The sequence below is a fragment of the Liolophura sinensis genome, chromosome 6 (assembly GCF_032854445.1).
Source record: "Liolophura sinensis isolate JHLJ2023 chromosome 6, CUHK_Ljap_v2, whole genome shotgun sequence".
Taxonomy (NCBI): Eukaryota; Metazoa; Mollusca; class Polyplacophora; order Chitonida; family Chitonidae; genus Liolophura; species Liolophura sinensis.
The window spans coordinates 54,470,415-54,484,558 of record NC_088300.1 but is presented as its reverse complement, the minus strand read 5'-3'; the positions used below and the strand labels follow the sequence as shown (position 1 = coordinate 54,484,558).

Sequence of the window (14,144 nt, the reverse complement as noted above, 5' to 3'; positions counted from 1 at the left end):
CCACCATAATGCTGGCCGCCGTCGTATAAGTGAAATATTCTTGAGTACAATCAAATAAATAAATAAATTAATCATAAATGTCATCTCAAAGACAGAAATGAATAATAGACAACAGAGCTTATGCCCAATATACTTTAGGTAGGTAAGGTTCTTCACTGGCAACCCAGATACGTCACCATTGTGATATATCTGAAATCAAGGTTTAAAACACAAACAATCAAAAAAATGTCACCTCACTGACAGTTTGGTACATCTAGCTATTTTCCCTGTGTTCTTAATAGTCCATAGGATAAGCCATTTATCGTTTAATCTTTTGTATCTATAACCTGGTCCACTCCAAGGCGTTGATTCAACTTTTGCAGTGGCTATTTCTGATGTCATAATTGCCTAATTTCCATAAGCAACTATTTGAATACTCAACACTATCGCAATACACTTTGCAAGTGAATGTTACGTCCACTGGAAGATGCATTACTGTAAGTGGAGAAAATTGGAAAGTGAGACATAAAATACATACATGTATATACATCCATCACATGTACAGACGCGATTTCTTGCTATATACATGTATACACTGTGTCTTCTTCTGGCAGTAAAAGTCCATGCCGCCAAAGTGCTGCCACCACTGAAGTATCCTGTCGCAGACACCAGACATGACACCCTCCTGGTCACATTATACTGACACCTGGTCAATCAGTTAAGTTTCCTTGCTCTAGCCTTTCATTTCTGAACGACAAGTGAGGTAGCAAAAAGTACTATTGTTAAAGTCTTTGGTATGATAATGTCCGGGTTTGATCCTGAAGTCTCCCGACTTTGAGGTGGATGCTCTAACTATTTGGCCACCGAAGTGGTCCTTTCTTTAATTATAGTAAGATGTAGATGTCAGTCTGCTTCTGTGAGTTTCACTTTTAGATTTTCAGCATAATTTCGGTCATCTAACAATGATGTGTCCAAACCCCACTTGTTCCAGTTAGTAACAGTAGTGGATAGATTAAATCTTACCAGACTAACAACCAAATGGTCAGGCTGACCAGGGCTTGTGCTAGGCTATGTGTTGAATGGTAATCCATTGAATTGTGATCCAGTATGAGTGCAGCATACATAAAGCTCAAACATCCACGGGTGCCAGAATGGTGTACCTATTCATACATCAAAACCTTCATCGTCTTCAACCCATCCATGTCCTCTAACAGTTCAAACAGTGGTGTGGACTTTGTATATATGGACACTACACAGTGCAGATGTAACGCTGTAAGAGGTGGTGGTATGCTCCAAAATGATATGCCATTTTCTTTGCAAATTAAGCACAAGGCTGCCCGTGATGACTATCCACCTTTACCATGTTTACTGTCAACAAATGTTAGCTTCAGGGTCAAGGTGACTTTTAAATAAGGAATACCTGTACATTCTCACAGCTCAGCCAACGTGGTTGAATTCACGAACGGACCAAATACGAACCAAGTGCCTTATGGGAAACTGGAGGACAAGCTACACAGAAAGCCCAAATAATAGTAGAATGCATTGTTTTCTTCTTGTGATGATGTTTCATGTTTTATAAGTACATAATAAAGGGAAAAAAATGAGTTCAAATCTTTGACCATCTTGATACAGGCATGAAAGAGTTTTATGAGTTCCCTACTGTTGTTCCATGCATAGAAACCTTTCAGAAATTAAAAATTGATGTAGCCACCAATCACCAACTCAAGTCAACTTAATAAGAAGACAAAATGTATCATCTTCAAAATCAACTGCCTTCATTTTATATATTTGTGCTTTGTCACCCCAAACAGTACAGTGCAACATCACAACTTTTAATTACCACAATACAGGCATACATCTTCCGTAGTTGAGTGGTATCCAGAATAACAAACGCCATGAGAATATTTACAGTCGTACATTAAATGCATTCAATTTTATGCCACATACAAAAAAAAAAAAAGATTAACAAAGACAGATAAAAGAATAATTTATAGCAGATTGTTATGGATGTGTTTTAGCGTGGTTGCTCTTCATGCAGCAGTCTATATCAATTCATTTCATAAATCAAATGAATGCCGAATTTACCACCGAATTTAACATGATATATTACTCTGAACACGTTTTCAAAGAACCGTACAAAAGTATTTTAATACTACAAAAAATACTGTGAAAAAATTACCCTACACAGCTGGAATGTTTTCCACTCTTAATGTACACATACAGGACTATATTAACAAACAGAAACCACATCAGATGTAGTACGTAAGGAATGAACATGTTGTGCAGTGAGAGTTTTATAGAGTGTCCAATTCACAATAGCAATGTATCAAACATACACCCAATACGAGGTGACTAAAACAATCCAGAATCATTACCATGTAAAAGATGTTATGGTAATGTATTGAAAGTTTTCTACAGTGAAATGATTGTCCAAATTCCTCACTATAAGGAGATGCCTATTCTCTAGTTAACAAGGATGTGTGAAATGCTGCAAAAATTTGGACAGGGTGAGGCCTGTCTGAACAAATTGGACAGATGGGAGGCCTGTCTGAAAAAAATAGGAAAAGTAAAATGGGTTGGAGGCCTGTCTGAAAAGATGGAATAATTAGGGCAGGTGGGAAGCCTTGAAGAGAAGGTAGGACATGAGGGAGGCCTGCCTGAAAAAGTAGGACATGAAGGAGTTCTGTCTGAAAAAGAAGGACATGAGAGAGACCTGTCTGAAAAAGTAGGACATGAGGGAGACCTGTCTGAAAAAGTAGGACATGAGGGAGGCCTGACTGATAAGTAGGACATGAAGGAGGCCTGACTGATAAGCAGGACATGTGGGAGGCCTGACTGATAAGTAGGACATGAGGGAGGCCTGAATGATAAAGTAAGAAAAGTGTGACAGATGGGAGGCCTGTCTGAGAAAACAAGAAAAGTATGACAGGTGGGAGGCCTGCATATTTCAGATGTAAGACAACATGTATATGGCTGTATTGATGGCCACTAAGAAGCATACATTTCTCTCTACTTTTCTGGGGCGGAGTCAACTTTTGTCTTCTCACTGCAGGAGCTTTTCAGGTTACCTCCTAACATATGAATAGCTTTGTTCTCATAAAGCTCAAAGTCCTTGGCTTTGTCCGGTGTGGCAATCACATTGTTGATCATGGCTTTAACCAAGACATCCACTGGAGTACTAATAGCTGTGGGGAACAACGCAGCCACAGGTTTGAGAAGGAAACGAACAAAACTTTCTCCTGCTCGAGATTCCTGTCTGTCACACAGCAGCACTCTGTAAACAGCACACACAACAAACAATTTCAGCACAAGATTTACTCTATTTCACATAAAATGCAAAATCAGAAGCACATTAAGAAATGAAAACGAGACTGATTTATCTTCACATTCCTGCCATGACTAAAGCTAGTGGCTAAAGCTGACTGAAACACTTTCAGGTTCCACTGCCTGTTCTCTTGACCATGCTCAACTGGGTCTGTATTAAATGTACATATGCCAGATGGGAAGAAAAAGTTAATAAAAGTTTTCAAATGTTTTCATCACCAGGTCACATGTCAGACATGCTCTGAACCTCACATCTGCATTAACTTCAATCTAGAAAACATTCAACATTCGTTTTTTAACAATCTGATACAAAATAAATTTTACCTTTACTTCATGAATATCTAAATGTTAAGAAATATTAATTGCTTAGTTTTTACTGTCATACTAAAGCATATGAGGGTGGCCAAGTTAATGGGAAGAGGAAGTTTGGGTGACCAACGAAAACTACTGCCCTTTACCAGGTACCTGACAAATCTCCCGACTTAAAGCCACAGCCAAGCTAGAGTGATAACAAGAGCTGGATTTAAACATGCAGCTAGTGATGCTCAGCAAATACTGAAACTCATGACTCTTTTGAATATAATCACGCTTCTATCCATCATGAGCTACACGTAGGCCTTCAAGTTAGCATAGTGTCTGAATCAAGCAACAAGAATGTGTGCTCTTACCCTGGCCTGAAGATTGAATACCTCTGATAGGCCATAGCTTTTATAGCCTCTTCAGCTTGTCCCTGTGAGATGAAAGCATAAACGTAGTAAACGGTTACTTAGTTATCAAGCAGGTTTTTATACATAGAGGGCATTGCACAGTGAAGGTTGAATACCATAAATATTGTTCGAGTGAGAGGTGGAAATGAAAACACACTAGACGGGAACCTCTCTACAGTTTTAAACGCTGTCTGCAAGTAATTATACATTTTACAAAGGTGCTTAATACTAATGCAATATAGGTATTTAAGTAAATTAAGCACATGAAGAATTTCTACCTCTTTTTTTTTGGCGAACTATACAAGGCGTGGAAGTGCATGGCCTTGTGATGCAGTCCACAAAGATGTCAAGGTCTCCACCAGTGTAATAGCAAAATGTAGTAACCAAAGTGATATCTAACTGGTGAAGATATCATTTTTATCAGTTAAGGGAATACTGAGATTTCACTGATGTATAAATAATAAATGACAATGACAATGACATGGACTGCTTTATATATTTTTGTTTGATAATTTAATTTTTCCAAGTACATGGATATGATGAGAAGGCTACATTGCCTGAACATTCTGTCCTATGATTAGCTGATTGGACTGATGACAATCTATACTCAGTCAAGGCCATAATAGGCGCACCTCCTGGATGTTGATGTTGGCGCCACCCAAGGTAAGATAAATCAGTCGTATAATTCAGTGGGTTATATCACCCAGTTATCTTTCCTTATACAACATTCAGGAGACAGTTCTACAAAGCTGTCCAACACTATACCATTGCAACATATCTCTTTGTGATATGTTGTCATTAAATCTACGCCAGGCAAAGCGTGGGACTGCTGTGTAGAACGGGCCCCGGATGGTGCTATACCTACACTGGTTATGGGCCATAGTTGTTTCCGATTAAATCATGACTAGTCTGGAAACAATGATTGCACTGCAGCAAAAGTGTAGCACCATCTCTGCCGTCTGGATGTGATGGGCTCAATTTATCGATCGCTCATATAATAAAATAGTCCAAGCGCCCTATGATTCATTGGATATGGAGTTTTACAGAGGTCCCCCAAGAACAAAACATGCACTGCACTGATCAGCATTGAACACTTCTCCCTCAAGTCATTAAGATTCTGTATCAACTTCATGGATAAACCACAAATGTATAACAATGTTCATGTACACAATAAAATAACATCCAATTTTACATTGCACCTTGACCCCTCCACAGACACACCCACACAGAGTTTTAGCAACACACTGTGTGTTCCTACTTTCATAAAACCAATATACACATGTACTTACCTTCGTTTTAGTATAAAGGAAGGAGCTATTTTTGTCAGCGCCCTGTGAGGACACTAAGTTGAAGTGCTCACACCCTGCAGCTTTTGCCACTTCGGCTGTCTTCACAACAAAGTCATGGTCAACCTGTACAAACCCTTTCTGGAAAAAAAAGAGACAGGTTCAGAGTTACAGTACCATCACAAGCAACAACTGTTGTTTTTTTTTTGTGTCCATTTTTGTCAGACTGCTCCTCTCCATATAAGCCAATATATTCCTCCCAAAACATCTACAAAGCCGAATAACATTTCAGCCATGACTGGGCATGACAATCTGCTATACTTGTACCCACATTCTTATGTATCAGAAGGGGCGTGAGCCCAGTAGAGATTGAGTCAGATAAAAGTATTCACAGTTTGGGAACACTAAAATGTTTGCTGAAGACTGTTCTCTGTATACAGAGCAATACTCACAGGGAGTCCATGGGTGAATTCAATGTCAACGTTATTTCAAAATATTTTTCTGTAATTTAAATGTGATAAGATCGGAGATAAACATATCCTTCCTCATACAAGCAGAAAATAGAATAAATACATGTAAATAAGACAACAAGCACATAACACAAAAAACTGTGACAGATAAAGCTGAAATAAGAAGAAGAATACAGTACATACCGCCCCTGCCTTAGCCTTAGTTGTTCCCAACGCACAAAAACCTACACCAATTCCTTTGAAAAGATCCGACGACTCTTCTAGCTTTTCAAAATCTACAGATTTTTGTTCCTGTAAAATAAAAATTTGCATGGAATACCACCCAGCCCAAAAATATAATTTCCTTTTCAAACTGATTAGAAAGTCAAGATTATGGTAAATGCCCTATAGTTCCGCCATGATGTTTACCACTTGTATCCCACGATGTCTTACTCTGACTGTTCGTCTCACTAACTGAGCACTACAGGAGAGTAGCAGGGGTGGTTAAGGGATTATGTGGTCTTAACTAACCTGACATCGGGAGATCAGACTGGAATGGTTACTGATGGTACTTTTAATGAGGCCACTCCCACTAACGACTTACAGAAAGGGAGATAACTCAGTTATTGATCTGTTACAAAAGCTTAAAATATTACAAAGCCCACAGATAAAATAGGGATCCTATTGCTGACTAAAAGAGAGAAGGTAACTCTTGACTAAAAGTAGATGAACCAGTATAAGCATCATTGATCTGTGGCTGACTGACTGCAACAAAGACCATGGAACACTTTTAATAGCTGAGTGTGCCAGGAATTAAGAACACGTTACAGTGCAGGGGCTACTTTCACAAAACTTTGTCAATAAATTTTTCGCAACTTTTGTCATAAATGACATTGTCTTATGGCGCTCTAACCTAGAAAACATCTGTCATGAAAAAAGTTCAGAGAAATGTGACTGTTAAGTAAACTGTCTTACAAGAAATTGTGTTAAATGTTATCTGAAAAATTTTACTCGTAGCAATTTTATTTGGAGCATCTTTCTGAAAGAAACATGACTTACAAAATAGGATGGATCCTCTACATCAAGAGTGACCTCTCTTCGTCCAAGCAGGTAGACTTTCTGGAATGGTTTCACCTGGGCCAGATGTTTCACCAGAGCTTTGCCCACTTCTCCCGTATATCCAACCACAAATGCATTCATGTTCTTCTTTTTGTACTCTTCCAAGTTAGATTCAGCTGCTTCTGCCATTCTGTAACAAAATCTGTACATAAGTGTGGCAAGCGAAAACGTACATGTCTACACAACTGGCATGAGCTTCACCAGAAAATTTAAAAGGTGCATATCGTCATGAAGAATATTCATAAAGATGTAATGAAAACTGCAAGAATACATGTGGTTGACCTCAACATAAAACCTTTACTGTGGGACTACATGTACAAAAATTTGTCCACACCTAGATAATTTTGAATGAGTGAGTGAGTGAATGAGTGCGTGCTTGGGGTTTAACGTCGTACTTAGATAATTTTGAAAAAATAAATCAAATAAAACCTCACATAAAGATGCCTACTTCTATAAAGTACATGTACACTCGTAACGCCATTTAAGTTTCATGTAGTGAGATGTAGTGATAACTCTCAGATTAGTTCACCCAAAGAAAAACTGTACTTTGGGACTACATGTACACGTATACTGAACTTTAATATCAACTGACTAAATCATAAACCATACTTCTGATAAACCCATCTCAAAATAAAGAGGTATACATCTTCAAAAAACATTCATCACACATAAATTTTCATGACTGGTCAATCCAAAGTTACAAGTTACTCTGGGCCTACATGCACAGAAAATTGCAAATTCCATGATGAGAACTGCATGCATTCCATGGCAGTTGCTGTGCACTATAAACATCTGAATTATCTGTGTTACAAATGCCGTAAACAAGCCAATGAAAAAGTCCATTCTGAGAAGAATTGCCTAGTCATTCTGCCAACTGGACTGTATTTATGTAAACAAGCCCAGGTTAACTGAATTGTATCTCAGCTTATGAAGCTTATGCCATGTATGTATAAAGACAGATTCCATACATTAGTTCCGTACAAACACTATGTACATGTAAATCTTGTAACACATGCCTTTAACATAAGGGCTCACAAGCTGTGAGTAAGCACCAGATTAAGCTAACACTCACCTGATGACAGTTCAGTGAGTACCTGTTTATAGCTGCCACAGTTAGTGCCCTAGTTGATGCGAATCTCCTCAGTCAGTATGGCGTACACAAGCAATCCTGACTGCACTCTACTACCCTATACGCTCTGATTGTGACAGGATTCAGATGAAATTTACCTACTGCACCATAGGGATATTCAGTGAGAAAACTGCATCTGTGATGCTGGAGCCCAGCCAACTTTGACAATGAATGAACGTTATTCATGCACCGTCTGTTTACAGCAGAAAATATATGGGCATTGATCATAATGTGCCTGACCTACATTTGAAGGTGCCACCTAGTAACTGGATGATGCATCTTACAGCCCATTCTCCTGACAGCGCATGGTATTTACATTCCCATCGCACTCACTTTAAAAGCTTGCATAGCAGAGATTGGTGCTTAAAAGCTAAAGCTGTCAACCATGTCATGATGAAATTATGACTCACTTAACCTAAAAATTTGCTCCAAGAATTGTATTTTGGATGGAGATGAAAGTCAGAAAATAAGATGTTTGCTGCTAAAACTTACATTATAAATCTTCTCAAAACAACCTCTAAACATCTTTTGAAGCAACAGAACTGTCAGAATCAAGTAAAATGATTAGCTTAGTCATGGGCAAAATTTTAGGTGAAATACATAAATAGGACATGTATGTGAAACTAATCTGTACTGCACATTACTGCAGCTAATAATTACTTAAGAGTACTGGACTAAATGGAACCATTGCAAATGAATTAGATGACTGGGACGAGTTATGTCACCTTGTCAACACACGCCTAACATTTCATATAGCAGAAAGTGACAGGAAAAATTTGACACGATTTGAACTAGAGACTGAACTTACAGGCTTAATCCATTGTAAGTCATCTGAAAATCTTGAGAGATTGGCACATTCTCGACATCCTTGTACACTCTTATGTGATGATTCATTTCCAAGTCCATTTCCAATAATTCTGATAATCACATTCAACTGAAATTTAAAGAGACTATAAGGGAGACTGATCAAAAACTTGGTTTCTGTAATTCAAACAGAATTTGCTGTTGTTTTTCCTTTAAAAACCTACTTCTGCACTTTCAAAAAGTGACATCCAATTTTTTACTTTGTTTACTTTAGTAAGTACATGTAGCTGCAATTCAACCAGAATTATGAACGTTAATGTATGCACAAAAATTAATACACATTGTAAGACATTGATATAAAAGGCCCCTTGGATAAGTCATGTATAATGGATAATTACTCTTCATTCTATTCTAAGCTAAAGATTTAAAGATTGAACAAATGTAACAAATATGTTTGACATATTTGATTCACATGTATTTGCAACAATACAGATTATGATTGATCTGCACAGTCCCATGCAATTTCTGGAGAGACAGTTTGAAAATTTGTCTGTCCTAAGGTTGAATATACTTTGCCAAAAAAGAAACCCACATTATAGATAGAGCATGTTTGTTACATTCCATGATGATGAAGAGATGGGCTGTAACAACTTGTGACCTGGTGATAAGGTGTCATCAATTACTTTTTCATAGTGTGTAATTTGGCTGAAAATGACTGTATATTAAAATACTGAAATAAAGTAGAATTTTACAGTTGGAAATTAAACTAATGCATTATATTTATTAGATTTCTGATGGCATAGCATCAGTGTTGTGCATATTACAAAGGTGCCAAGAAAGACCATTTTCTAATAAATTTATTGCCCACAGTATGTATGTTACAGTTACCGCCTGAGGATGAAGTGTTCAAGCTGGATGATCACCCAGGACGCTGAAAATACAGGTGGTAAATGACTTACACAGTGGCTTCAATTTTTCGCAAGTCATTCTTTCGTGAAATTGCCGTTTTAGCGACTAAAGTCGGACGAATTTTTCTACAGGTTATTAAAATTAACCTTAATTAATATATATGCCACGCAGATGTATAGTCATATAAAACCATGCATTTACCTTATGGTGCCGTTTACCACATACACTTACTTCACATTATTGTTTATGTTTGCATTAACCAACTTAGTAAGTTTTTCAAACTGAGTTTAAAGGTACCCAATAAGTTAACTTACATTAGCCTGAAAGAATGCTGCAAATTTTTATCTTTATATAGCCTTCAAACACTTTTTACCAGCAGAGCTTGATCTATTGAGCGACTTAAGGTAAATGATATTTCTCAACATGACAATGTAGTAAGCACTGCTTTAAAAAATAAATTTGTGCAGATACATGAAAGATCTCATTCAGATGCTCTAAGAGATATTTTCTGATTATTGCAAATAACAAATTTGCTTGAAAAAAATAAATTCAGTAGCTTGTAAACTTTAATCTGCTGTACTGAAAATTGAAACATGTTTATCTTATGGAAACAGTTGTTTTAACTAGTTGGGACAAAGGGCATTATGCTTGATGCAGTGCTGTTGTTGAATTGAGAAAAAACAGTATGATGACATTGATGATGGCCTTACTCTGCTTCTATAGAGGGGTTTAACAGGACCAGCTTTCTAGAGCTAATACTAGCAGCAGCAAACAAGGAATGTCCAATAGCTCAGATAGTAGAGAGCTGGACTACGAACAGAGAGATTCGATTTCAAATGCCGATGAAAGAAGCAGCCAAATTTTAAATGAAATCTGCAAAATTAGTGCGTCACTTGAACACCCAGTACGTCACTTGCACAACTCTGATCTGTTAGCAAAACAATAGATAGGCAAGATGAATGACCCGCGGCAAATAATGTGTGTAAATGTAAATCACATATGGGTATGTAGAAGCTGCACTATAGAAATTCTCAGTACAGTTTCCTTACTGTTAATCACCCTGTGATTACGGTGCCAACCCTCGCAATGCTCAGTATTACTCTGTGCCTTAACTTTTTAGAGCTCTGTCACTGAATCGAATCATTCAGAACTATAAAAATATAGCTGATTTCTTTTTTCTCCAGTGGTTGGGCATATTGAGTATCTCACATGTCTAAGTTTTCTACTGAAGAACAACTTTCAGTGCAAATGATGTACATTTTGAATTTGATTTTGGAGACAAAACTACATAGGCTGGATTGACTAATTTCAAACCTTCATGAAAAGTATAATTTTATGAGTCTACATAGAATAATGCCTTTAGAATATGCTTGAATAAAGACCTTGCAAAGATGTGAAAAGGATAAAAGTAGTGCTCACAATCTCGCTGAGATACAAAGGTCTAAATTCATAATGAACATACGTGTGTAATGTGTAACAGCAGCAAAATTGACGCATCACCAGGACTGGAATATACTAAATATTCTACTGAACGCTCATTCCTGATGAATCTTTTACCACATGACATCTTAATTATCTTTGCCAAACTGAACCAGCATGTCCTCACATGCCTTTGGTAACTTTGTAAAGACCTTATTGATTACTCTGTCACAAGTTGTGTCATTTATGTCATGGCCTGTGTGCATGTCGTTATCATCCACAGTCTGAATTTATATGATTATGAGATGTTTACGTTCCGCAGGAAAAAATTTCTGATACAGAAGATTAAAACTATGTAACAGTAATGGCAGGAAGAGTCAGTGAGAGTAATGACGGGCAGGCTTAGTGACAGTAATGGCAGGCAGGCTCAGTGACAGTAATGGCAGGCAGGCAGGCTCAGTGACAGTAATGGCAGGCAGGTTCAGTGACAGAGATCTCAGAGGTTGGGATTTACTCCAGGCCCATACACCCTCTGCAAAGTTGCCAGAGGTCTGGACAGCTACCAAGGAGGCTTTTTTGAGTGAAAGAAGCAAACATAGGAGACTCTAAGAGAGCTTTGGGAGAACTGAGAGCTTTTTGTTTTTGAGCTGGTTTGTTGCTATAACTCATTTAGATTTCGTGTCAGGAGTACAAAAGTGTGGACATTTATGATAGCACTCCTTGAATTCGAAGACCTGAACAGGTTATGGGCCAGTGGGTGGTAATTCTTGAAACGTTATTCACCGTCACTGGCACATATAACCATATGCTGTTGTGTAATGCTAACGTTTACATTTCATTTATTTATTTGATTGGTGTTTTACACCGTACTCAAGAATATTTCACTTATATGGCGACGGCCAGCATTATGGTGGGAGGAAACCGGGAAGAGGCCTTGGGAAAAAAACGACCATCCGCAGGTTGCTGTCAGATATTATAACGTTTACAAGTGTCATGTTTAAACTTATAAAATATTTAAAAACTTTAAAATATATTAATTTTGTCTAATGTCATTATCTTTGTCTGGTTGATGACAAGCTGTGATACTGAAGTAGTAAAGAGTCCTTGCTGAGCTTGTTTAACAGTGTTTAAACAGATTTAAATAGACTTTTACTTTCTTAAATAGACAGTTTGTTAGTATTTTAGCTACCTCTGCAACCTACATAACTTTTGTGATTCCTTGTTTGTTTACATTTCTTTTACTTTATCATCAGAGTATAAACAGTGGAATGTTTTCATGTTAACTTTATCCCAGGAAAAAATATGCAATGCTGTATTTCTTTTGTGGTATGTGCTAATACATATTTTTTTATTCTATAGTACTTTTGCTTTCGACTAAATTAGCCGTCAATGGCATATCTGTGATAGGGTGCAATAAGTTGACTGTAATTCAGTTTTGCATGGTATATTGGCTAAATAAATATTGATGCTTCATTCTAACTATTCTGTTCAGTATGTTGTGTAAGAAGGCAATGAGCATCTTGCTGATCTGGACAAAAAAAGCTAAAACAAAAAGGAGAGAGAGATTGGAGGACTGAGGAGTTTTGATGGACTAGTATCATTGCCTTGAGTACAATGATGCTCGCATTCAAATATGCAAAAAGTCATCCAGGGCTAAGCTACGGGTGATACGCACGCGATCTTCCCAAGCCACCGACAACAACAACAATCGTTTCAGAAACCATTTCACTTACACACATATTCTGTCCTTGTCTTTGGGTACTTCAAGATCCAGATAAAAGAGAATAGCGCTGACACACACAGCAAGAAAAGCAATTCCAATCGAAACACCGGGGATTATTTCGGAACATTTGAACCAGAGCATGTTGGTCGAGAGAAACCAAATGCACAAAAACCAATGACGTCATTTGACAGCTGGCTCCTCGCACTACACGTGGAGGTTGCTACATGTTGCTGGTGCTTCTCGTCTGCATGGAAGCACAACCGATTCCATGTTTGTCTTGTAAGTGAGTAAGTTTACTAGCAGGTGAAAGCCATACTCTTGTAATATTGTTCTTTAAATATCTCATTTTTCTACCAGACCAATTACCCTACTAGATCTGTCAAGACTGCAGACATCCGGACATTTACTCGCGTCTACATGCTTTACTCACGCAGAACCGGCGGTGAATGGGCCTATACTAGTATTGTCAAAACACTCTGCTTCACAGTCCAACACTGCATATTATCGATGTTCACAATTTATGTATACTGTGCAAACTGTAGCCCGAAAATCTGGTCTATGGATGGCTTATATTTGCTGATGACGTGTGCACCCGATTATGACATTGTATTCGTATTCAGCTACCCGATCGACAAAGCTCGCTGCATACCCTATACTTAATATCCAAATCCACTTAATACATGGCCTATCCGCAAGCGAAGACATTTATGCACTTTTTGCAACTGATGACATTGGCCTTTTTATTCGATATAAATCTGCTTTAAGCTACTCATCGCGCGATGCTCTCTACCCGATTGACCTAAATTGGTACTTCAGTCACATTGACATCTATTGAGATTGTGACACCAGGTAAAAATATCACGTTATTTAAATATTCCAATCCATAGAACAGCTCAACACTCAAAGGTGGGCAACGATGTTGTTTTGAAAGCTAATCGTTTAGTGAAGTAAAAGTATGAAGGGCCAGATGCTTTTAAAATGGCAAGAAATTGACGGTGTGACAGCCAGGTTTTTTTTTATCACCTAAACATCAACCACACATGGGCATGCGAACAATAGCTACAAGTGTTTGATGAAAACGGTCTGACATTTGTAAGTAGTGCACAAAAGCGTGATATCATGGAATTACCACTTGTATACATCACAGAATTTGATAAAAAATGTCCAGAAGACCACGAAGCCGTCGACGTTTGATTTTTGCCGATGGCACGGAAGTGTTTTCTTGTATTTTCGTTCCGCCGATTAAGGCTCTGTTCCGATATAGATATTTTACTATGGATGGCTTCTCGGCTATGA

General features: G+C 37.8%; 1 protein-coding gene across 4 annotated transcripts; it reads right to left on the bottom strand.

Annotated features, from left to right (window-relative positions):
• Positions 1-1,737: 1,737 nt before the first annotated feature.
• On the bottom strand, positions 1,738-12,998 carry LOC135466149 (oxidoreductase HTATIP2-like). 4 transcript variants are annotated; one of them, XM_064743522.1, is made up of 7 exons: positions 12,859-12,958; positions 8,802-8,927; positions 6,805-6,994; positions 5,950-6,057; positions 5,300-5,437; positions 3,972-4,033; positions 1,738-3,253 (listed from the first exon to the last, which is right to left on the bottom strand). In XM_064743522.1, exons 2-7 carry the CDS (start codon positions 8,897-8,899, stop codon positions 2,989-2,991), a joined length of 861 nt encoding a protein of 286 aa, XP_064599592.1. In that variant the 5' UTR covers positions 8,900-8,927; positions 12,859-12,958; the 3' UTR covers positions 1,738-2,988. The 4 variants fall into 4 exon arrangements, with proteins under 4 accessions (XP_064599592.1, XP_064599590.1, XP_064599594.1 ...); XM_064743520.1 differs by lacking the exon at positions 8,802-8,927 and having other exon boundaries at positions 12,859-12,998; XM_064743524.1 differs by lacking the exons at positions 8,802-8,927; positions 12,859-12,958 and adding an exon at positions 7,937-8,198 and having other exon boundaries at positions 6,805-7,006.
• Between the last annotated feature and the right edge of the window lie 1,146 nt (positions 12,999-14,144).